The following is a 25,522-nucleotide window of genomic DNA, read 5'->3' on the forward strand; positions in this document are numbered from 1 at the left end:
GCATTTCTTCATACTTCTCCTAGTTACCTTTTGATCACAGTTGGAGTTGTATATGTCAAGTCATTTCCTCAGTCCAGGAAGGATATTTTGAAAGATTTGGTAGAAATGTGCCGTGGTGTGCAGCATCCCTTGAGGGGTCTGTTTCTTCGAAATTACCTTCTTCAGTGTACCAGAAATATCTTACCTGATGAAGGAGAGCCAACAGAGTAAGTGACTTTCTTTCTTGATTTTGTTGCAGCATTTTTTTCATTGTAGAATGTATAAAAGCATGGAAACATGTACAGAAAGTAAGTATGAATAATTCTTCCACCCAGTCAGCCATTTAGGTAGCATTTGTATAGAGATTTCCTTTGTAATATAGAACTCCTCAGTATATGTAGCATGCTCTACAATGTCCTCTTATGCAAATTTTATCTTTGGATTTTTAGGACCTGCTTTTTTCAGTTAATGTAATTGAGCATTTTTGCACTACATTAAATATTCTTTGAAAATACAATTTTTTTAAGAGGGTTAATTTGGAAATTGAATTTGTAATGAAATAATAAAGTGTGAGCCCGCTGGATTTCATAATTGTTCCTTTAATGTCTATCAGTTTTTATAATTTATAGACTGCTAGTTACCTTGGAATATAAGTGATTTGAGTTATCTGTTACAAGTTACCTATTAACTCCAGAAGAGAAATAATAAAAGCCATTCAGAGACACTCGTTTCTCTTGTGTAATCAGTATTCTAGCATCAAAGTCTACTGTACTTTTATCCCACAGCAGGGGCAGATGGTCAGCCAACTGTGGTCTTCAGTGGGGTAAGCTGTTCACATGACAGGTCCTCAGATTAAAGAACTTCATTCCTTTTTAAAAAAGTTTATTCATTTATTTTCTTTTTTAAATTTTTAATCTTTTTCCAGTTTGCTCCAACAGATTTTGTTTTTTTAAAAAAAAAATCATTTATTTCTGAGATGTACAATTCAATGGTTTTTAATATATCTGCATCAATTTCTTTTTAAACAGTACAGAAAAGATAAAAAATTAACAGTGTAGAGAAATGAATGAAGTTATTTGCTTTATTATGTTTTGACTGTCCATTTTGAGCATTTAATTAGGCAATCAATAAAAATTTTTGAAAGCTGCCGAAGTCTCCATCCTAGGAGACGTAGAAAAATAAAGCAGGAAATCCATGGTCTCTTCCCTCACAAAACTTACATTCCAATTAAAAACAAAATATTCAACAGTAAGATGATGTAGTTAGCAATACACCATAAGTGTTGAAATTTTTAGCGTTTTGTTTTTGGTTTTGGTTTGTAGGGGTGAGGTCTCATTATGTTGCCCAGGCAGGTTTTAAACTCCTGGCCTAAAGCGATCTTCCTGCTTTGGCCTCCCAAAGCACTGGATTACAGACATGAGCCACCATGTCCATCCTTCTAGCCTTTTGAATTAAGGAATTTGCCATAAGAGCACGTCCAGTTGGCCCAACTCCAGATACAGAGTTGGGGAAAGTAATTTGCCCTTTAAATTTATAGTGTCCTTTCCATGGTACTTTTTACCCTAGAGTCTGTTCCCTTTGAAATTTAACACTAAGCCAATGAAGTTGAAAGTGATTTTTTATAAAGCATTGGTGTACTACAGAGATAAGTAGGAACTGCACAAAGGAGAGGGATATAGTAAGTTGGTTCTGTAAATACTGTGTAAAGACTTTTCTGTTTCTTTGCAGCGAAGAAACAACTGGTGACATCAGTGATTCCATGGATTTTGTACTACTCAACTTTGCAGAAATGAACAAACTCTGGGTGCGAATGCAGCATCAGGGACATAGCCGAGATAGAGAAAAAAGAGAACGAGAAAGACAAGAATTGAGAATTTTAGTGGGAACAAATTTGGTGCGCCTCAGTCAGTTGGAAGGTGTAAATGTGGAACGTTACAAACAGGTTTATATCTTTTTGTTACCTCTTCTTAAGTTCTGAGATAAAATGAAATCTGATTTTTAAAATCAGAATATTTTTGTTACGTAATAGTACATTGAAAAACATCTTAAAATGGCCTTTATTGAAGAAGACTTAAATGGAAAGATATATATGCAATGTTTGTGGATTGGAAGACTTAATATTGTCAAGATAGCATTAAAAAAAATTGATCTATAGATCCAATGTAATCTCAGACAAAATCCCAGCAGACTTTTGTAGAAATTAAGAAGCTGATTCTGAAGTTTATATGAGGAAACAAAGAACCTGGAACAGCTACAACAAATTTGAAAAGGAAGAACAAGTTGAAAGACCCAGACTATCTGAATTCATGATTTACTCTAAAGCTACAGTGAGAGCCTGTGTGGTATTGGTGAAAAGGATAGACACACAAATCAATGGAGGAGAATAAAACAGGGAATGGCAAACTTTACCTGTGAGGGACCAAATAATAAATGGTTTTTGGCTTTGCAAGACGTATGCCTTACAACAAGCTTATCCAACCTGCGGCCCAGGGCAGCTTGGAACGTGGCCCAACACAAGTTTGTAAACTTTAAAACATGAGATTTTTTGCTTTTTTTTTTTTTTTTTTTTTTTAAAAGCTCATCTTCTGTTATTAGTGTATTTTACGTATGGCCCAAGACAATTCTTCTAATTCTTCTTCAAACCAAACGATTGGACACCCCTGGTCTACAACTACTAACACTGCAGATATGGTGCAAAAGCAGCCACAGACAATATGGAAGTGAACGGGCATGGCTGTGTTCCAGTAAAACTTTATTTGTAAAAACAAGCAGCAGCTCAGTTTACCGATCTCTCACTAGACAATCCATAATAGACCCAGATATTTATGATCAGTTAGTTTTGATAAAAGTACAAAGGCAACCTTTTCAGCAAGTGATTCTGGAACAATTTGATGTTTATATGCAAACAACAAAAAACCCTGAACCTTGACCCTCATCCCTTATACCGTACAGAAAAAACAAAATCTATCAGAGACCTAAATATAGAACCTAAAACTGTTAGAAGAAAACACAGAGGAAATCTTTATGACCTGGGATTAGACAAAGATTTCTGAGGATGCACAAGCACAAGCCATGAAGAAAAAAGCTCACTTTTGAGAGGCAAAGGCAGATGGATCACTTGAGTCCAGGAGTTTGAGACAAACCTGAGCACCATAGAGAGACCCCATCTCTACAAAAATTACCAAAATTAGCTGGGCATGGCGGAATGTACCTGGAGTCCCAGCTACTCAGGAGGCTTGAGGTGGGAGAATGGCTTGAGCCCAGGAGGTGGACGTTGCATCGAGTGGAGATTTTGCCACTGCACTCCAGCCTGGGCAACAGAACAAGACCTTGTCTCAAAAAGAAAATAGCTTTTAAAGATTAGAAGTGAAGTCTTGGTGAGAAAAATCTCAAATATGATTTTCAAGTTAGTAGTTCAAATGAGTTGCTAGAGGAATGGCTTAAGAGTTTGAAAACAGATTTTAACCCTTATGTGTGTTTTTTTCTCTTTTAGATTGTTTTGACTGGCATATTGGAGCAAGTTGTAAACTGTAGGGATGCTTTGGCTCAAGAATATCTCATGGAGTGTATTATTCAGGTAGGTGGGAACATGTCATTTTTTTAAAATGACCTATTTTATCTTTCGTTAAGTTTGTTTTGAAAAAATTTTGAAGGAATAGGAAATAAGCTTTCCTGAATAAAGAATTTTCCTTGCTGGGCGTGGTGACTCACACCTGTAATCCCAGCACTTTCTGAGTTCAAGGTGGGAGGATCTCTTGAGGCCAGGAGTTCAAAACCAGCCTGGGCAACATAGCAAGATGCCATTTCTATAAAAACTTAAAATAATTAAAAAAAAATTTTTTTTCATGTAATCTTGTTTCTTCTAAAAATAATTTAAAAACAGGGATTTTCTGTTTCCGGCTTATAACTTGGTCTTTGTATCAATGTGGTTTGTTTTCCTCCAAACTGTAGGAATGAGTCATCTGAGTTTTCTCGGTCTCTGTAGCTTTAGTTTAATTGTAGGTGCACTTTGTTTATTGGACTATTTCTGTCTGAGCTTATGTTTAGTAGAGAGGTTCAGAAGTAATGTGTTCAAATTTAGTTGTATAAGATTACAGTGTTTTTTCCCCCACAAATGTGAACTTTACCATATGAGTTCAGAATATTATGTGAAATACTTTTACTTGTATTGATCATTTGATTTTCAGGTTTTCCCTGATGAATTTCACCTCCAGACTTTGAATCCTTTTCTTCGGGCCTGTGCTGAGTTACACCAGAATGTAAATGTGAAAAACATAATCATTGCTTTAATTGATAGGTAAGACCTTCCAACACTGGAGGATACATGCTCGGACTTGACAATAATGAATTTTAAACATTTTTTGAATTATTTGTCTCTGTTACATCTTTATCAAAACAATGATCTTAATTTAATTATACTATAAATAGTGTAGCTTTGTGAGTATGAGTACTAGGTACTTGCCTTGGTTAGACACGAAAGAGGCTTAACTTAAATGTGCAGGAGACATGAAGATCAGATGTTTATTCTGTGTGTTTAATTGCCATTTAAAGACGTTGTGCAGACTTTTTTTTTTTAAATTGTACAAATCCAGAGATCATATTGAAGAACAAAATTTGTTTTTTACTGTGATGTAAGTATCTTGCAGTGGGAACTCATTTGGTTTAGAGTAGCCATAAGATACAGATGATTGGAAATGTTCAAGTAATCACTCTATCATCACGTTTTCTTTTTTCTTTTTTTTTTTTTTTTGAGACGGAGTCTCTCTGTGTCTCCCAGGCTGGAGTGCAGTGGCCGGATCTCAGCTCACTGCATGCTCCACCTCCCAGGTTCACGCCATTCTCCTGCCTCAGCCTCCCGAGTAGCTGGGACTACAGGCGCCCGCCACCTCGCCTGGCTAGTTTTCTGTATTTTTTAGTAGAGATGGGATTTCACCGTGTTAGCCAGGATGGTCTCGATCTCCTGACCTCGTGATGCACCCGTCTTGGCCTCCCAAAGTGCTGGGATTACAGGCTTGAGCCACTGCGCCCGGCCCACATTTTCTTAAAGAAAAAATTTTAAGTATCAAATATGTTTAGTACATCCACTTTAAGTTTTATTTTCTTAGTTTTTTTTTTTTTTTTTTTAGACAGAGTCCCACTCCGTCACCCAAGCTAGAGTGCAGTGGTGCTATCTTGGCTCACTGCAACTTCCAACTCCTGGGTTCAAGGGGTTCTAGTGTCTCAGCTTCCCGAGTAGCTGGGATTACAGACATGTACCACCATGCCCGGCTAATTTTTGTATTTTTAGTAGAGACGGGGTTTTGCCAGGTTGGCCAGGCTGGTCTCAAACTCCTGAGCTCAAATGATCAGCCTGCCTCCGCTTCCTGAAGTGCTGGGATTACAGATGTGAGCCACTGTGTTTGGCCAATGGGTGACGTTTTTGCAGCCATGTTGTGTAGTAGTACAGAATGTCTGTCCTACTACTTGTAAGCATTGTCATGAAACCAGAAACCTAAGTGAAGATTTATTTCTGCAGATACCTTTTGTATGTTTTTTGAAAAACTAAGTTATTCATTTTAAAGTCTGAGAATTTAGATTACAAAATTTTCCAAATTATCAGCTCGATCCTGGGCAGCAAAAATCCCATACTGATTGGGCCCCCTCTTAAAGGAAGCTAGTGACTGGATTTTCCTGTGTTGCCTGTAATGTCACTTACCCATCTCTGTCAGTAGTGATGCTTCTGGGCGTAACAAAATGTGGATGTAGTTGTGACTGTGACAAACAGATAATGATAATGAAACAGACATTATTTTTGAGTAATTTAAGATGAGGGAAATAAAAGTTAATTTTATGAATTTTAGACTTAGTTGTATTTCAAACTTTAGTAAAAATGCAGTATCTTAAAATAGTCTATGTACTTTTATTTTTTAAAGATTATTTATTTGAATCATGGTTGTTGAATACATTGGTCACTTTAATGCATTTCTGTCCATATCTACTTAATTATGCTGCAAAGAGTTTGAGAGAATTATCTTGTTGAAAATCTACTTAGTATAGTATGAAATAAGAATGCTGAAGAAAAAAGGTTGCACTGGCAAAACTGTTTAGTTAAAAATGAATTGAGGAGGCCGGGTGTGGTGGCTTACATCTGTAATCCCAGCACTTTGGGAGGCCAAGGAGGGAGGCTTGCTGGAGTCCAGGTTAGTACCACCCTGGGCAACATGGTGAAACCCTATCACTACAGAAAGCACAAAAATTAGCTGGGCGTGGTTGCACATGCTGTTAGCCCCAGCTACTCAGGAGGCCTAGGTGGGAGGAGGATAGCTTGAGCCCAGCAGGTGGAGGTTTCATTGAGCTGAGAGTACACAACTGCACTCCAGCCTAGCCGACAGAGTGAGACTCTGTCTAAAAAAACAAGCCTTTTGGGCTCATACAAAATATAGAAAAGCAATAAAGAATAAGATGTCATCCATGATCTCACTACCCAAACCCTGTATCTTTTAAAATAAAGGGGTTTTGTTTTTTTTTTTAGATTAGCTTTATTTGCTCACCGTGAAGATGGACCTGGAATCCCAGCGGATATTAAACTTTTTGATATATTTTCACAGCAGGTGGCTACAGTGATACAGGTTTGTGTAGCATTTCTCCTAAGTTCTCAAAATTTTGAAACTTTTCTGCCTTCCTTTTACAGTTGTTTAAAATAAATTGTATGGTTTTCTAAACATTCCAGTCTAGACAAGACATGCCTTCAGAGGATGTTGTATCTTTACAAGTCTCTCTCATTAATCTTGCCATGAAATGTTACCCTGATCGTGTGGACTATGTTGATAAAGTTCTAGAAACAACAGTGGAGATATTCAATAAGCTCAACCTTGAACAGTAAGTCAGTTACATTTTTGTAAAAATCCTCATAAAGACACTTTTTTCCTAGATTTGCTTTTCTTTCTCAATTGTTTTTTGAACTGCTGGCATTTGTCTTGTTTTAATCATGCATTAAGATTGTCATGCTTAGCACTACTAGGGGCAGAAAGTGGTGACCAATTACTTGGTTGTGTATATTAATGAAATTGTGGTACCTATGGACCATAGGCAGTCTTCAGGGACCAGTGACTCCAATTTGGATCCCTTTCTGTGTATCAGGGGCATCCAGTCTTTTGGCTTCCCTGGGCCACATTGGAAGAAACATTCTCTTGGGCCACACATAAAATACACTATCACTAACAATAGCTGATGAGCTTTAAAAAAAGTCGCAAAAAACTGATAATGTTTTAAGAAGGCTTACAAATTTGTGTTGGGCTGCATTCAAAGCCATGCTGGGCTGCATGCAGCCTGTGGGCTGCGGGTTGGACGAGCTTGCTGTATGTGAATGACTTCCTAAACTGGTAAGGAAACTTTCTCAGGCAGTATTTATTTCCATAAGAGGTGTTTTCCTACGAATGAGCACATGGTGAAAAATGAAGGGTGTATGTGTATTTAAGGTGCAGAATTAAATTGGTTTAAATATCTTTTCTATTTTGAGCTTTGATTTTGATACCTTCAAGGAAGTATGAACAGTCCTGTTTCCAACTTGAAGCCTCCTCAGCTGTTCTGTCCTAGACCTGTGGCGTCCTGTCGTGGCCACTGTGGGCAGCTCGGATCCTGTTACCTTCCCCCGCAGTTCCCTTCCTGCCCCATTCCCCAATGCTCTGGACTTGGTTCAAGCCAGGCCTGCCTCCCCCGCCCATATTCTTGAGAATTTTACCTCATGTCATGTTCCTCCTTTCTATCTCCCTTCTAGTGGTTTACCTGCATCAAGAAAATTTACTCTTTTTTTCCTCCGTTTGTGTTACCCTTTTTCTTTTAGTCATTTTGGTTTTGTGTGTGTGCGAACGGAAAACAAGTTCAGATATGGAATAAGTGTGAGTGAAAATTAAATGATGTGCCAGGTGTGGTGGCTTGCACCTGTCATCCCAGCTATTCAGGAGGCTGAGTTGGGAGAATCACTTGAGCCCAGGAGTTTGAGAACAGCCTGGGCAACAGAGCGAGACCCTGTCTCTAATAAAAAATAAAATTAAAAATTAAAAAAATTTAAATAAAAAAAAACTAAATGATGTATCTATGTCTTTCTCCCCAAGTGAATTTTAAAGTAAAAATAGACAAAATCATTGGAAATAACAACCTCTAAAGAGGTTGTAATAAATGCCCCAATATGCCTCAGTATCTACAGAATGCTTTTACTAACCACTACCTAAGTCAGTCAGCCTGCTTTTCCTTAATCACCAACATCTGATGCAGAAGAAATAGTTTATATATTTTTCTATTGTGTCAAATTGCTGGTTTTGCATGGATTTTTTTTCCTATTTATTTTCATCGTGAATATACAATACTTGTTGGCTGCCCCCTGGGAACCAAACTACCACTTAAAATACTTCCCTTAGAAATGTCATCGAATTCTAGACAGTCATCTTAACTCCAGCTATACCATCTGTTCATGAGTTGGAAACTGTTTCTAGTTTTATATCAACAGAAAAATAATAGATGAATATATATATTTATGTTTAGATAGGCATTTTTTATCCTCTTGAAAGGAGGTTGTTACAGTCTTCTGTGGTGGTATGATTCACCTGACCCATTTCCTTTAATGTGTAATGAAAAATTTCAAATTCTTATGGAACAAGTGCTATTTGTGCATAGAGAAAGTTAATTTTGTTCATTAAGACTTCTGTTTTTCTTTTTGTAGTATTGCTACCAGTAGTGCAGTTTCAAAGGAACTCACCAGACTTTTGAAAATACCAGTTGACACTTACAACAATATTTTAACAGTCTTGAAATTAAAACATTTTCACCCACTCTTTGAGTACTTTGACTATGAGTCCAGAAAGAGCATGAGTTGTTATGTGCTTAGTAACGTTCTGGATTATAACACAGAAATTGTCTCTCAAGACCAGGTAAGAGGATACCTCCATGCTATTTTAGGGAAACAGTGTTACAATTTTAGACTATGGACCTAGATACCTGAGATGGGAGGGGAGGGTAATTCAATACTAAAGAAAATGTACAAGTAACTTATTCATTATATAAATTAGAAAATTGGAGATGTATAAAGAATTATAAAACATTTATAATTCCACCAGATAGAGAATAACCACTGTTAATTAACATTTTGTGCATATCTGTCCAGACTTTTGTCTGTATATGTGTGTATGACATACATGTGTATCGACTTTCTATCCAAAAAATGAATATCTTGTTGATACTGTATTGTAACTTTATAACTGGAAACACTTTTGACAGTGGCTTTATATGCCAATGGTTTCACGTCAGTGGGTTTCTTGTGCCTCACATGTTACAGGTGGATTCCATCATGAATTTGGTATCCACATTGATTCAAGATCAGCCAGATCAGCCTGTAGAGGACCCTGATCCAGAAGACTTTGCTGATGAGCAGAGCCTTGTGGGCCGCTTCATTCATCTGCTGCGCTCTGAGGACCCTGACCAGCAGTACTTGGTATGAGTTTACTCTTACTATAACCCTGTATCAGGTCCTAGTGAAATCACATGTTGAAGTGCTTAAAATGGTTTAATTCACCTTCTGGTCTTAGACGGTTTTGAAGGAATTGCAACTGAATCAAAGATTGACTTGAACCCGGGAGGCGGAGATTGCAGTGAGCTGAGATTGCGCCACTGCACTCCAGTCTGGGCAGCAGAGCGAGACTCTGTCTCAAAAAAAAAAAAGAGATGCATAGTGTCTGTGGGCTTTTACTTTATATATAAACATAATTGTAAACTTCTGGAGCATGTGAGTAATAATTCAGTTGCTCTGATTTCTTTTGAAGATTATCTGAGAATTACAAAAAAGTCTCTTCTTTTACTTGAGTGCCCATAATTATTCCATGTTGATTTTTTTCTGAACTATGTATTGCTTATAATAAACTTTATAAGAAATACAATTCTTACATTTAATTTTACTTTTCCAAATTTGCAAGTATAAATTACATTTGTCACATTGAAAATGTGAGTTTTTGTTTTTTGATGAGAGGTTTTAAAATTCATTTTGCCTTTTTCTTAACTTTTTTTTTCTGATAAAGAACAATCACATGAGGTTCTCTTTATTATTAGTCCACAGGGAAACTTTGTGAAATGGATAAAGCATGTTGCCTGAGTAGGGGTATCAGTGATCGATACTAGATAGAGAATTTATTTTAGTGAAGGGTTAGCACGGTTGGCTGCTTAATTATTGTTTGGGCAAAGTAGTTTAACCATTCTTGGATGCATAAGGCTGTTAGGCTGCTATGATGAAAAAGACATGTGCTTGAGGATGTCCTGACTGTTTTATATCTTTCTGTTGACTTTCTTCATTGTAGTTGACACTCCTGTACTTCTTCATAATCAGTGTGAAATAAGAGGCTGACTGCTGTTGATAGTGTGATGGTCTTTGTCTTGGCTTAGTAGCAAACATTCCAGGACTGTGGTATTGTGCTCTGTGAGCTATGTAATCTGTACAAGTGACTGAGTATTTTAACTGTTTCCCTTAAGTTTCTGTGTGAGATTGTGTGTGTCTGTGTGTTTTCATTTTCTATTGCATAGCAAATGTAGTAGTTAGAAAGTATGCCTTCCCGCTGGGCATGGTGGCTCGCACCTATAATCCTAGCACTTTGGGAGACTGAGGTGAGACTGAGGTGGATGGATCACCTGAGATCTGGAGTTCAAGACCAGCGTGGCCAACACAGTGAAACCCCATCTCTACTAAAAATACAAAAAACTAGCCAGGCATGGTGGTAGGCACCTGTAATCCCACCTGCTTGGGAGACTGAGACAGGAGAATCACTTGAACCTGGGAGGTGGAAGTTGCAGTGAGTGGATATCACGCCATTGCACTCCAGCCTGGGCAACAAGAGTGAAACTCTGTCTCAAAAAAAAGTATGCCTTCTGCATGTGGCTGATTGGTTATTCCCATGTATAACGATCTTTAATAATAGGGTCATTAGCTCTGACTGCCCGAGGGAAAATGCATTCTCTTATTCATCTGCCATATCAGGAATTTCACAAAATCTGAATGTCATTGTGTCACACACATTAAAAACATTTTATAAACTCTTTTTCTTGTAATTTTTCTGAATTGGCTATATGTTGTACCATTTCAGAAAAAAAATCCAAGAAAAACACAGAATTCATGGAATATTTCACAAGTAGCTCTTTTAAAGTATATTAGCCTTTTCGGTCTTAATATTTTTTGGAATGAGGAGGTATGATGTACCAGTAATATGCATATAGTTGTTTTGTATCATAGTAATAGTTAATATTACTGAGCGTATGCCTTGTGCTAAGTAGTGGTGAAACCTCACGTGTCACTTGATCTTCCCAACAACCCTAGGAGTTTACAGAAACTTGTGGCTAAGAGAAGGTAAATAATTTGCCCAAAGCCACACATATAACAAGTATTAGAATTTACTTTTAAATGTGAGTCTCTGAGTGTCTTCACAGCCTTCTTTTTTTCTCTTTTTTTTTTGAGATGGAATCTTGCTCTGTCACCCAGGCTGGAGTGCAGTGGCATGATCCCAGCCTACTGCAACCTCCATCTCCTGGGTTCAAGCAATTCTCCTGCCTCAGCCTCCCGAGTAGCTGAGATAACAGGTGTGCGCCACCATGCCCAGCTAATTTTTGTATTTTCAGTAGAGACGGGGTTTACCTATGTTGGCCAGGCTGGTCTCGAACTACTGACCTCAACTTATCTGTCCACCTTTGGCCTCCCAAAGTGCTGGGATTACACACATGAGTCACCACATCTGGCCAGAGCCTACATTCTTTATCAATGCAGCATACTTTGCATGTGTGTATATGAAAATATATTTAAATATATCTTTGCTTCTAACTCACTACCTTGGGCAGGTTATACAACCTCTCTGAAACTCATACTTCCCCATTTGTGAAATGGAATTGTATCTGTCTCTGAATTGTTGTGACAACTTGAGGAGATAAGAAATATATAAATTGCCTACCATAAACTGTGGTACATTGTATATATTCACAAAATGTTAGCAGTGATGATTAGAGCCCACATTTATTTCACAAATGATTAATCATAGTTTGGAAATTTTTTTTCTTTAATGCTTTTGTGTCAGATTTTGAACACAGCACGAAAACATTTTGGAGCTGGTGGAAATCAGCGGATTCGCTTCACATTGCCACCATTGGTATTTGCAGCTTACCAGCTGGCTTTTCGATACAAAGAGAATTCTAAAGTGGTGAGTTTACTTTTACGTATTTAGGCACTTTTTTCCTTTTTCATCACTCTGAGTGTGTGTGTGTTTTATGTTATAAAAAATTTCAAACATACAAAAATAGACAGTGGTATAATAAAATCCCATTTTTGGCAACTCTGTATTTGTTACTTATCCTGTGCTAAGTGTTCCTAATGGTGATGTTGGTGGATCACATACTAAATGAGGGATCACATAAAAAGCACTTAGAAATGCAAGATTAAAGCAGTGTGAATTTATGCTGAAACTCTTTCCTAAGTTCTAATTCAGGTTAGCTTTAAAACCTAAGGAGAGGGTCTAGCATTGCAGTCATTTCTCTCTAAAGGCATATAATTGAATAATATCATGAGTTGTGGGCAACTTTTTATGAGGTTTTTTCTTCCTCAAACCAGAATCATGGCTTGAGTCTTCACGGTGTAGTTTTGAAGAAAATACCTCAAGCTCATGTACCTGAAAGTTGGACAGTCAGGTTAATGTTAAGGAACAACCTCAGTAACTTAATTTTGTTTGTTTGTTTGTTTTGAGATAGGGTCTCATTCTGTCCCCCAGCTGGAGTGCAGTGGCTCAGTCTTGGCTCATTGCAACCTCCACCTCCTGGGTTCAAGCGATTCTTGTGTGTCAGCCTCCTAAGTAGCTGGGATTACAGGTGTGCACCACCATGCTCAGCTAATTTTTGTATTTTTAGTAGAGACAGGGTCTTGCCATGTTGATCAGCTGGTCTCGAACTTGTGGCCTCAAGTGATCCTCCTGCCTCAGCCTCTCCAAGTGCTAGGATTGTAGGTGTGAGCCACCACACCTGGCCTCAGTAGGGACTTGATTTTCTCATAATAGAGAAAAAAGGATGTATTAAGTAGACCTACCAGCATGAAACAGCAACTTTTGGCCAATTTGTATTAGGCCAGCTTATCATTCACTCTTTACCAGCATTTACGGATAGAAATTTGTAAATATAACAATAAAAATAGCAACCAGCCTACATTAAAAAGCCATAGTAATTAAGACAGTGTGCCAATATGGTACTGGCGTAAAAACAGACACATAGACCAACGGAACAGAATAGAGAGTCTAGAAATAAACCCATACATGTGCAATAAACTAATCTTTGATAAGGACACCAAGAATACACAAAGGAGAAAAGGATGGTGTCTTCAATAAATAGTATTGGGAAAGTTGGATATCCACATGCAAAAGAATGGAATTAGACTCTCATCTTGTACCATATATAATAATGAACTCAAAATGGATTAAAGACCTGAAACCATAAAGCTCCTAGAAGAAAACATAGGTAAAAACCTCCTTTTCATTGGTCAGTGATTTTTTGGATGTGAAACCAAAAATCTAGGCAATCAAAGCAAAAATAAGCAAGTGGGAGTCTATTAAACTAAAAAGCTTCTGTACAACAAAGGAAACAATCAGCAGAGTGAAGAGACAGCCAATGGAATGGGGGAGAATATTTGCAAACTGTACATCTGAAAAGTGGTCAGTATCCAAAATATATATAGAATGCAACTCAGTAGCAAACAAATGAATAACTTGATTTAAAAATGAGCAAAGGATCTGAATAGACATTTTTCCAAAGGAGACATACAGATGGCCAACTGGTATATGAACAGATGTTCGACATCATTTATCAGGAAAATGCAAATCAAAACCACTATGAGATATTACCGCATATCTGTCAGAATAACTGTTACCAAAAGGACAGAAAATCAAGTGTTGGCAAAGATGTAGAGAAATGGGAACCCTGTTTATTATTGGTGGGAATATAAATTAGTATAGCCATTATGGAAAACGGTATGGAGGTTCCTCAAAAAACTGAAACTAGAACTACCATGTGACCCTGCAGTCCCACATCTGGTTATGTATTCAAAGGAAAGGAAATCAGTATCTCAAAGAGATATCTGCACTCCCATGTTTATTGCAGCATTATTCACAATGGCTGAGATACGGAAACAACCTTAGTGTCCATCGATAGACGAGTAAAGAAATTGTGTTTTGTATATATGTGTGTGTATATACGTGTGTGTGTGTGTGTATATATGTACATACATTCTTTACATAGTAGAATAATATTCAGCTATAGAAATGAAGAAAATCTTGCCATTTATGACAATAGGGATTAATCTGGAGGACATTATTCTAAGTGAAATAAGCCAAACACGGAAAGGCAAATACTGCATGACTTCATTTATATGTAGAATTGTTTTTTAAGTTGAATTCACCCAGCCTGGGTAACATAGCAAGACCCAATCTCTATTAAAAAATAAAAAGGCCGATTGTGGTGACTCACACCTGTAATCCCAGCACTTTGGGAGGGCGAGGCAGGTGGTTCACCTAAGGTCAGAGTTCGAGACCATCCTGACCAACACGGAGAAACCCCGTCTCTACTAAAAATACAAAATTAGCTGGGCGTGGTGGCGCATGCCTATAGTCCCAGCTACTCGGGAGACTGAGGCAGGAGAATCACTTGAACCCGGGATGCAGAGGTTGCGGTGAGCCAAGATCGCGCCATTGCACTTCAGCCTGGGCAAGAGTGAAACTCCGTCTAAAAAAAAGAAAAGAAAATTTAAAAATTAGCCAGGTGTGGTGGTACATGCCTGTAGTCCTACCTACTCAAGAGGCTAGGGCAGGGCTGGGTGTGGTGGCTCATACTTGTAATCCTAGCACTTTGGGAGGCCGAGGTGGGTGGATCATCTGAGATCAGGAGTTTGAGACCAGCCTGGCCAACATGGTGAAACCCCGTCTCTAGTAAAAATACAAAAATTAGCCAGGCGTGAGGGCACATCCCTGTTATCCCAGCTACTCGGGAAGCTGAGGCAGGAGAATAACTTGAACCCGGGAGGCAGAGGTTGCAGTAAGCCGAGATTGCGCCACTGCACTCCAGCCTGGGCGACAAAGTGAGACTCCATCTCAAAAATAAGAGGCTAGGGCAGGAGGACAGTTTGAGCCCAGAAGTTGGAGGCTGTAGTGAGTTATGATTATTCTTTTGTGCTCTAGCCTGGGCGACAGAGGGAGACCCAGTCACTAAAAAATGGTTGAACTTGTATAAGCAAAGACTAGAACACTAGTTGCCAAAGAATACAAACTTTCAGTTATAAGATGAAAAAATTCTGGGATCAAAATGATTTAGGGCAAATAAATAAAAGTAACTAGCCTTTACTTATTTACTAGCATTACTTATTGTGTTGCTATACACTGCGCCAAGGTCTATGACTGTCAATGTCACTTTTTTTTTTTTTTTTTTTTTTTTGGAGTCAAGGTCTTTGTCACCCAGACTGGGATACAGTGGTATGATTACAGCTCACTGCAGCTTTGAACTCTTAGGCTCACGTGATCCTCCCACTTCAGCCTCCTGAGTAGCTGGGACTACAAGCATGTGCCACCACACTGGCTAATTTTTTATTTTTTGTAGAGACAGAGTCTCACTGTGTTGCCTAGACTGGTCTGAAACTCTTGGGCTCAAGTGATCCTCCTGACTCCTTGGCCTCACAAAGTGTTGGGATTACAGGCATGAGCCACCATGCCCTGCCTGTTGCCATCTTTTAAAAATGAAAAGAACTGATTGCTTTAACAAGAAGAAATTTGGATAGTCAATCATGATAAAATATTTAACCTTGCTTGTAATTACAACAGCGAACCTTTTAAGAAATCAAATTGGCAAAGAGAAATGAAAAATAAGGTTTAGCAATGGCGATGGTGTGATGAAAATTCATTCTCATCTAATGTTGGCAGTGTGAATTACTGTAATACTTCTAGGAAGTTGGCAGTATGTAAGTAGGGTGTTAAAATATCCAATAATTTTACTTCAAGTGGAATTCCAAGAATTTATACTAAGGGAATAATTAGGGTCTCAATAAAGCTTAGTGTATATAGAACATTCATTGTAATATTAGAGATTATTTCTAAAAGGGAATAGTTAAATAAATTATGCCATAGCCAGTCTCTGTAATATTTTCTAGTCATTACAATGATTTTAAATTAGTATCGGGAAAATTGTTAGGATAAAATAAGTGAACGAAAAATTAGAGCTGGGCGCGGTGGCTCACGCCTGTAATCCCAGCACTTTGGGAGGCTGAGGCAGGCGGATTACCTGAGGTCGGGAGTTTGAGACGAGCCTGACCAACATGGAGAAACCCCGTCTCTACTAAAAATACAAAATTAGCTGGGTGTGGTGGCACATGCCTGTAATCCCAGCTATTCAGTAGGCTGAGGCAGGAGAATCACTTGAACCTGGGAGGCGGAGGTTGTGGTGAGCCGAGATCGTGCCATCGCACTCCAGCCTGGGAAGCAAGAGTGAAACGTCATCTCAAAAAAAAAAAAAAAGAAAAATTAGATACAAATTACTTGAATCGATTTTGTTTAACTCTCAAGTAAGAAAATAAGGGCTAGATGCGGTGGTTCAGGCCAGTAATCCTAGCACTTTGGGAGGCCGAGGTGGGTGGATCACTTGAGGTCAGCAGTTCAAGACTAGCCTGGCCAATAAGGTGAAACCCCTTCTCTACTAAAAATATAAAAATTAGCGGGGGCGTGGTGGCACGCTTGTAATCCCAGCTACTCAGAAGGCTGAGGCAGAATAATGGCTTGAACCCAGGAGGCAGCGGTGGCAGTGAGCCGAGATCGTGCCAAAGAGAAAAAAGAAAACCACACACAAAAATTCCAGTTACATTTACGTAGAAAGAAAGGAAGACATTTAGCATCAGAATGTTACCAATGATCATCCCTGGATGGTAGATTTAGGGATGATGTGTGGATGATTTTGTGTATTTTTCTAATTTTCTCCAATTTTGGAATGTTACTTACGAATCAGAAAAAACAAATATCAGCCAGTTGTAATGGCTCATGCTTGTAATTCCAACACTTTGGGAGGCTGAGGCGGGAGGTTTGCTCGGGGCCAGTAGTTCAAGATCAGCCTGGGCAACAGAATGAGACTCTGTCTACAAAAAAAAATAAAAATTAGCCAGGTGTGATGATGTGAGCCTGTAGTCCTAGCTATTCGGGAGTCTGAGGTGGGAGCATCACTTGAACCCAGGAGTTCAAGGCTGCAATGAGCTGTGATCATACCACTGCACTCCAGCCTGGGTAACAGAGCTTAAAAAAAAAAAAGGAAAGAAAAAACAGATTGGGTGCGGTGACTCATGCATGTGATCCTAGCACTTTGGGAGGCTGGGGTGGGCGGATCACTTGAGGTCAGGAGTTACCAGCCTGGCCAACTTGGTGAAACCCTGCCTCTACTAGAAATACAAAATTAGCTGGGCGTGGTGGCAGGCACTGTAATCCCAGCTACTCTGGAGACTGAGGCAGGAGAATCACTTGAACCCAGGAGATGGAGGTTGTAGTGAGCTAAGATTGCGCCACTGCACTCTAGCCTGGGCAACAAGAGCAAAACTGTCTCAAAAAGAAAAAACAAATATCAAATACGTTAACATTGCAAAGGCAGTTTAACTTCAAATGATGTTTTGAGAAGACATCCTGCTTGATTTACTTGTGTGCCCTATAACTGAAACAGAGAAGGAAAATGACAGGAAAACTGCGCTCAACTTACCGTGTTCACTATTTTGTTCTATTAAAAGTTTTAAATAAAATGGAATCATGGAACAAGTTAATTTTGAACTTAAGGTAACTTAAAATGTTTTTTCTTGTTTTAGGATGACAAATGGGAAAAGAAATGCCAGAAGATTTTTTCATTTGCCCACCAGACTATCAGTGCTTTGATCAAAGCAGAGCTGGCAGAATTGCCCTTAAGACTTTTTCTTCAAGGAGCACTAGCTGCTGGGGAAATTGGTTTTGAAAATCATGAAACAGTCGCATATGAATTCATGTCCCAGGTGATGATCTGTTCTTTCTGTGTTGTCACGTCAGCTCTACTGAGTTCAGTTGCTTGTTTGCAGGCATGGTGGTAATGACATGAATTTACTCTTCTTTTACTGAATATGTAACTACCACCTTCCCACCATCATGGAACCTCTTAATATTATTGTCATAATTGACTGGTATTGATCATTTGCTGATGAAATCTAAGATTTCCAAGTGGGTCATGGTAAAAGTGTTCCATGGAACATGAAATTTGGGAAATGCATTCCATTCCCAAAATTCAGTTTGGGAACCCGGGTTAAACAAAGTTGAAAGAAGTTTCTTTATTGCAACTTTTTAGCATTTTTACCATCTCAGCTGTGTCCTGTGGCTCTCGAGGGGGTGCAGCATTTTCTGATTTGAAGGCTGCAGAAGTCTCACAGGATGGAGGTTCGGTGAGAAGTACTTTGGAAATGCTCAACTAGAGGATGGTTGGTTCTTGAAAGTCCTTTCTGCTTTGTGTTCACTAGGCCTTTTCTCTGTATGAAGATGAAATCAGCGATTCCAAAGCACAGTTAGCTGCCATCACCTTGATCATTGGCACTTTTGAAAGGATGAAGTGCTTCAGTGAAGAGAATCACGAACCTCTGAGGACTCAGTGTGCCCTTGCTGCATCCAAACTTCTGAAGAAACCCGATCAGGGCCGAGCTGTGAGCACCTGTGCACATCTCTTCTGGTCTGGCAGAAACACGGACAAAAATGGGGAGGAGGTAAGGTCATTCCTGACTGCATGATAGCAGACAGGATCGATAACAGGGATTGGTTGCCATGGCCTTGTGTTCTGGAGGTGAAACATTTGGGGTGCTTGGAAATCTGATGAAGAGAATTGCTTTGTTTTGTTAAAAAAGAGTCTCATCCTGTAGTGAAGCCTCTGCTTTGAGGATATTGTAACATAGCAAGTTCAAACCACTACCTGTTTTAAAAAAAATACAGCTGTATACTTCAAAAGAAGAAGGAGAATGAAAAAGATTTAAATTTGTTGTGTCCCTTTAGAATACGAAAGAGCACGGTAGTGTTGTGTTTCTTTGTATGAAAACGGGATGTTTCGTTAATCTCTTCACTGTCCCCCTGCCCTTTTATTTTAGCTTCACGGAGGCAAGAGGGTAATGGAGTGCCTAAAGAAAGCTCTAAAAATAGCAAATCAGTGCATGGACCCCTCTCTACAAGTGCAGCTTTTTATAGAAATTCTGAACAGATATATCTATTTTTATGAAAAGGAAAATGATGCGGTAAGTGAATTAGTAAAGTGTTGTTAATAAACTAACATTTTCCCTTCCTACTCAGGAAATTTGATATGTACAGAAGTTTATCATTCTGATACTTTAATCACTGTTCATTTGAAAAATATAAAATAATTTACAGATGTCAAGTAATAGCCTAATTTGTCATAATGTTCTAGTTTAAGACAATTCCTAGGCCGGGCACAGTGGCTCACGCCTGTAATCCCAGCACTTTGGGAGACCAAGGCAGGCAGATCACCTGAGGTCAGGAGTTCAAAACCAGCGTGGCCAACATGGTGAAACCCCATCTCTACTAAAAATACAAAAATTAGCTGGGCATGGTAGCAGGCGCCTGTAATCCCAGCTATTCGGGAGGCTAAGGCAGGAGAATCGCTTGAACCCAGAAGGTGGAGGCTGCAGTGAGCCACGATTGTGCCATTGCACTCCAGTCTGGGCAACAAGAGCAAAACTCTGTCTCAAAAAAAAAAAAAAAAAAGGCCGGGCGCAGTGGCTTACGCCTGTAATCCCAGCACTCTGGGAGGCTGAGGTGGGCAGATCACGAGGTCAGGAGATGGAGACCATCCTGGCTAACATGGTGAAACCCTGTCTCTACTAAAAATACAAAAAATTAGCCGGGCGTGGTGGTGGGTGCCTGTGGTCCCAGCTACTCGGGAGGCTGAGGCAGGAGAATGGTATGAACCCAGGAGGTGGAGCTTGCAGTGAGCTGAGATCATGCCACTGCACTCCAGCCTGGGCGACAGAGCAAGACTCTGTCTCAAAAAAAAAAAAAAAAAGATAATTCCTAAATGCAGTATCCTTTTAGCAATACAGTTTTGGTCAAGATTTGTAAGTTAAGTAAAATTTTCCTTTTTTTCTTTTTTTCACAGTCTCGTTCTGTCACCCAGGCTGGAGTGCAGTGGCGTAATCTCAGCTCTGTGCAACCTCTGCCTCCTGGGTTCAAGCAATTCTCATGCCTCCATCTCCTGAGTAGCTGGTTTTATAGGTGCCCAGCACCACACCCAGCTAATTTTTGTATTTTTAGTAGAGATGGGGTTTCACCATGTTGACCTGGCTGGTCTTAAAACTCCTGACTTTAAGTGATCTGCCCGCCGCAGCCTCCCAAAGTGCTGGGAGTATAGGGATGAGCCACAGCACTGGGGCCAATTTTGCTTGTTTTAAAGGGTTGTTTGGGTTTTTTTGATAGTCAGTAGATGTTCAAACTAGGAATCGTATCCCCATCTTTCTTTTTTCATAATTACTTAGGTAATTGATGAGAGAAGCAGAAGCTCCTCAAAGCAATTTCATTAAATTGTATTTAGCTGGGCCTGGTGGTACACGCCTGTAATCCCAGCTACTGGGGAGGCTGAGGCAGGAGAATCGCTTGAACCCGGGAGGTGGAGGTTGCAGTGAGCCGAGATCTCGCCACTGCACTCCAGCCTGGGCGACAGAGTGAGATTCCATCTCAAAAAAATAAATAAAAATAAGTTGTCTTTCATTTTTTGTGGTATGTGCTTGATCATGAATTTGTACATATTCTTTTGTAGGTAACAATTCAGGTTTTAAACCAGCTTATCCAAAAGATTCGAGAAGACCTCCCGAATCTTGAATCCAGTGAAGAAACAGAGCAGATTAACAAACATTTTCATAACACACTGGAGCATTTGCGCTTGCGGCGGGAATCACCAGAATCTGAGGGGCCAATTTATGAAGGTCTCATCCTTTAAAAAGGAAATAGCTCACCATACTCCTTTCCATGTACATCCAGTGAGGGTTTTATTATGCTAGGTTTTCCTTCCATAGATTGTGCCTTTCAGAAATGCTGAGGTAGGTTTCCCGTTTCTTACCTGTGATGTGTTTTACCCAGCACCTCCGGACACTCACCTTCAGGACCTTAATAAAATTATTCACTTGGTAAGTGTTCAAGTCTGTCTGATCACCCCAAGTAGCATGACTGATCTGCTATTTAAAATTCCTATGATCTGTAAAAAAAAAAAAAAAAAAAAAAAAAAAAAAAAAAAACCACAAGCACTTATCTTGGCTACTAATGAAGCTCTCCTCCTTTTTTTTTTGTTTGTTTCATTGTTGATTGTGTATTTTCTTCATTATTGGGGAGTACTAACCCAAAAGTGTCCGTCTCTTTTGTTCTTTAGTCCAATTTGAGATTAATTTAGAAGAAAGGAATACTGTATGTGAAATTCAGCTTGGGCTTTTCCCTAAATTGCAAGATAAGGCCATGTGTAAGATTTTCCCTAAAACTAGAATATATTAATGCATGTTTGAGAATTTTAAAACACCATGGTCAAAACGAGAAGTTATATTTTGCATATTTGGACTCAGCCATCCATTAAGAACCTATGTTGTCCTCTGGACATATTTATCAATATAATTCGGTTTTAAATAGTATAAAAGAAAATTTGTGATCTATATAATTTATGTATCACCTTCATTGTAAATTTAGCAGGAAATGCATCACAATTATGATTTTTTTTTTTTTTTGCACCAGTGAAACAATAAAGTTGCTATTAACAATTTTGGAGCTTTTTTTCTCTTTTCATACTATCTTTAATTGATAAAAAGAACTAATAGAGTGGATATAGAGTTTAATAGTCATTCTCATATATTCACAGAGCTCACTTAACTCTGGTTTTAAGCACTTGTTGAACAAGGCAGCATCTACTCTTTTAGTCATTTATACCCCTTTTCTTTCCTCAACTTTACCCTGCTTTTCCCAAGGCATGATGAATTCACATAAACCCCCCAAAGGCTCACCAGCAATACTAGTTACCTACTATATAATAAACCATCCCAAAACTTAATGTCTTAAAACAGCAAATATTTATCTCACAGGTCTCTGGATCAGGAATTTGGGAGCAGCTTAGCTGGTGGTCCTGGCGAAGAGTATAAGGCAAAGAGTGTAAGGTTGCAAGCAAGATACTGGTTGGGGCTGCAGTCATCTGACACTTTGGGGTGACTTCTCTGCTTACTGACCTGGCTGTTAGGCAGAGGCCCCAGTTCCTCTCCTTGAGGGCCCTTCCATAGAGTGTCCTCACAGCATGGTGGCTGAGTACGAAAGCAAGAAGGAAACCACAGTGCCTTTCAATGGCCTCCCTGTGGAAGTGACACTCTCAGTTTTGCCTTATTCTGTTAGTGGGGAGTCACTAAGTCTAGCCTATATTCAAGGGTAAAGAGAATTAAGCTCCACCTCTTGAAGGGAGAATTTATAGACATTTTCAAATGACTACATCACTTAACCACTCACCATTTGCCCTCCCATTGCTAGCACTTGATGACTAGCCCTTGCTGGGGTTTACATGAACAGATGTTTCCCAAGAATTAGTACCACTAAAATGTATCAAATCTTAAGCCATTCTGTGGTATGTCATAGTCCAGCAAACCCTTTCTGTTCTTTGCAGGTGTTAGTTTACCCTGTATAAACCTGATTATGGCTTGACATAGCCATATGATTTACATGTTTTGTGAAATACAACTGGAATAGTAGAAAAGACATGAGAATACTTGAATTTGAACTGAATTGGAGAGGTTGGTTTGCAGGTGAAATAATGTCAGTACAGTGTGTAAATTATTTCTTATTTTCTGGGTTGAGATAAACCCAATTTTAAAAATAATAAACCAACAAAAAAAGTAAATAAAAGTGAAAGCAAAGCGCTGCTGGTATCCTTAACTTACAGATTTTTTTGTTGTTGAACAAAAACTCAGTACCAGATATAGTTAGGCACTGAATCTAAAGGTGAAGAAGATCATAGTCCCTAGCTTCAAGAATGTTAGTCTGCTGTGAAGACAGACCCGTAGTTACAGAAGATGGTATGGGTGTGCCTAGGAGAGCAGTGAAGAAGAGCTTTGAGGGATTGGAGATGGGCAAGTTCTGCAGAGGGTTATGTGAATTCTCATGGAACGTCAAGTCCAATAGCCTATTTAGCCTTCTGAGGCCAGTGCTTTGGCCTGCAGTTCCAGGCTACTCAGATAGACCCATGGACTGAAGCAAGTTATACTCTTGGCTGTCTGTAGTGAAATAGGTATTTAAAAATTGACTTGGCATTTAAAACCTTTTATAGCAATTTGACAGAGTAATTTTATGTCTATCGGATGTAATAAACATTTGGCTTTGTGTTTTGTGTGTCTGCTATTCTCTGTTCTCCTTTTTTAGTAATTTTTATTGTATCTTACAAAAAAGTACCTGTCCTTAAATGGGGTGTGGTGGGGAATCCTTCACAGGTGGATGGAAATGCTGAACCAGGGCTAGGGATAGCTCAGGAGGACACAGATAGGACGATGCTGTGATTGGATGAGAGATGCTTGCTGACTTTCCTACTCTCCCGTTCCTGTGTCCCTGCAGGAAACTAGTGATTCTTAGAGTCCGGATGATCCCTTCTTTGCCTAGAAATCCATGTGCCTGACTCATCCTCAAGCCTGAGATTGGTGGTCATTAGGTTAATGAACTGCAAAAACACCCTGTCCATTAACAGCCCTTGCTGATACACACAGCACAAAGAGAGAGGCGTTTGAGTTGATCAGGCATCAGAGCACCTAGGAGAATGATGATGACTTGTAGTGTACAGTTCATGTGCAACTCTCAGAGCCATTGAAAAATGTGACAGACTTTAAAGAATAAATGCACCACCACAGGCACTGAGGGGATTTAAACACAAAGTCTAGGTTCCAGAGAGACCTGTTAAATTTGCTCTCTCATTCAGAGACCTCAAGGTAATACGCTCAAGCAGAAAGGATTTCCCAACAGAATTGTGTTTGACAATGGGAATCCAGACTGCATATTGTAAATGAAAGGTAGAGAAATCTGTGCGGGAGACCTTCCTGTTTGCTGGGGTTGGTCCTATGGAGATGCTGTGGGTATGGACGACAGACACTGATTCAGGTGCCGGTATCTACACATTTGCCGCACACTTGAATTCCCAAGAGTAGTGACTTGCCTTAGGTTTGATTAAAGACAAATGTTTCCTGGCTTGTGGTAATGCAAAACAATTCATTTGGGATGGTCTTGTATTGGCTGTACTGCCGTAGGGCACCCTGCATTGTCCCAACAAAATGGTCCATGCTTCCAAAATCTTTGGAGATGGACTGTATATTTTATTTTTTTGAGACGGAGTCTTGCACTCACCCAAGCAGGAGTGCAGTGGCATGATCTTGGCTCACTGCAACCTCCACCTCCCCGGTTCAAGTGATCCTCCTGCCTCAGCCTCCCGAGTAGCTGGGATTACAGGCGTGCACCACCATGCCTGGCTGATTTTTGTATTTTTAGTAGAGACGAGGATTTCATCATGTTGGCCAGGCTGGTCTCGAACTTCTGACCTTATGATCCACCCGGCTCAGCCTCCCAAAGTGCTGGAATTCCAGGCATGAGCCACCTCACCCAGCCGGAACACACTCATTGCTGTGTTCAGCCTTGCGTCAGTAGTGTTTTCAAATAAGTAAAATCTCAGGCTGTGACTTAAATCCATTTTCACTTAGCGAAATAGAAACACAAGGAAACCTTTGGACGCTTCAAAACTGTTGGGAAAGGGCTGTTATCAATTGTGTTTCAGAGTCAAACTATAAATTACTTCCCAAGGTTAGTTCGACCTATGCCCAGGAATGAACAAGGACAGTTTAAAGGTTAGAAGCAAGATTGGGTCTGATCTCTTTCACTGTCATAATTTCCTCAGTTACAATTTTTGCAAAGGTGGTTTCAAATGCTTTGCTGACCTCCCATAAACAAGGACGAGCCAATTGTAACTTCAGGTCTGCAATCCAAGTCTAGCTCCCAAAACTAAAGTCCATTGAATTGCACACTGATCGATAATATTCATTACAAGCTTATCTTCCCATGTGCAGAGCAAAGACGAGGAGATCAGCCATTCCTCCACCTACCCAGAGACGTTGCATTGGATACCATATCTTCTGGTATGGTTTTGCAAATGTAAAATGTAAAATCTATGCACACTGACAAGAAGGGAGAAAGAAAAAAGTAAAAGAGGGAGGGTAAGAAAAACAGTAAAATGTAAAATCTGCCTGATACATTTTTAGAAATCAGGTTCTATCGTTTTTTCAAGCCTTGTCTTTATATACACAAAGGTGATGGAATACTTTCATGTACTAGTACTGTAAATTAAAAATAAAACGCTAAGCCCCCCAGCTGACTGAATGGACTACCTTTTGGCCAAGGAGACCCCAGTGAAACCTGAAAAACCAAGTTCTCGGCCATGATGAGAAGGGAGGTTGGACTCGCCCCATTGCACCGCC

The 25,522-nt window shown here is 39.4% G+C and overlaps 1 protein-coding gene across 2 annotated transcripts in view; it reads left to right on the plus strand.

Annotated features, from left to right (window-relative positions):
• VPS35 (VPS35 retromer complex component) overlaps window positions 1-21,796 on the plus strand; it is a 30,470-nt gene extending 8,674 nt beyond the window's left edge. For both annotated transcript variants that reach the window (XM_050773422.1, XM_050773421.1), the window contains exons 5-17: window positions 24-206; window positions 1,708-1,921; window positions 3,473-3,556; window positions 4,167-4,276; window positions 6,491-6,587; window positions 6,689-6,837; window positions 8,678-8,885; window positions 9,290-9,445; window positions 12,060-12,182; window positions 17,843-18,022; window positions 18,518-18,757; window positions 19,133-19,276; window positions 20,812-21,796. In XM_050773422.1, coding sequence (XP_050629379.1) covers window positions 24-206; window positions 1,708-1,921; window positions 3,473-3,556; window positions 4,167-4,276; window positions 6,491-6,587; window positions 6,689-6,837; window positions 8,678-8,885; window positions 9,290-9,445; window positions 12,060-12,182; window positions 17,843-18,022; window positions 18,518-18,757; window positions 19,133-19,276; window positions 20,812-20,991 — 2,068 coding nt within the window. In that variant the 3' untranslated portion in view covers window positions 20,992-21,796. The remainder of the gene's footprint in view (window positions 1-23; window positions 207-1,707; window positions 1,922-3,472; window positions 3,557-4,166; window positions 4,277-6,490; window positions 6,588-6,688; window positions 6,838-8,677; window positions 8,886-9,289; window positions 9,446-12,059; window positions 12,183-17,842; window positions 18,023-18,517; window positions 18,758-19,132; window positions 19,277-20,811) is intronic.
• The last annotated feature ends 3,726 nt before the right edge of the window (window positions 21,797-25,522 follow it).

The sequence above is a fragment of the Macaca thibetana genome, chromosome 20, assembly GCF_024542745.1.
Source record: "Macaca thibetana thibetana isolate TM-01 chromosome 20, ASM2454274v1, whole genome shotgun sequence".
NCBI lineage: Eukaryota > Metazoa > Chordata > Mammalia > Primates > Cercopithecidae > Macaca > Macaca thibetana.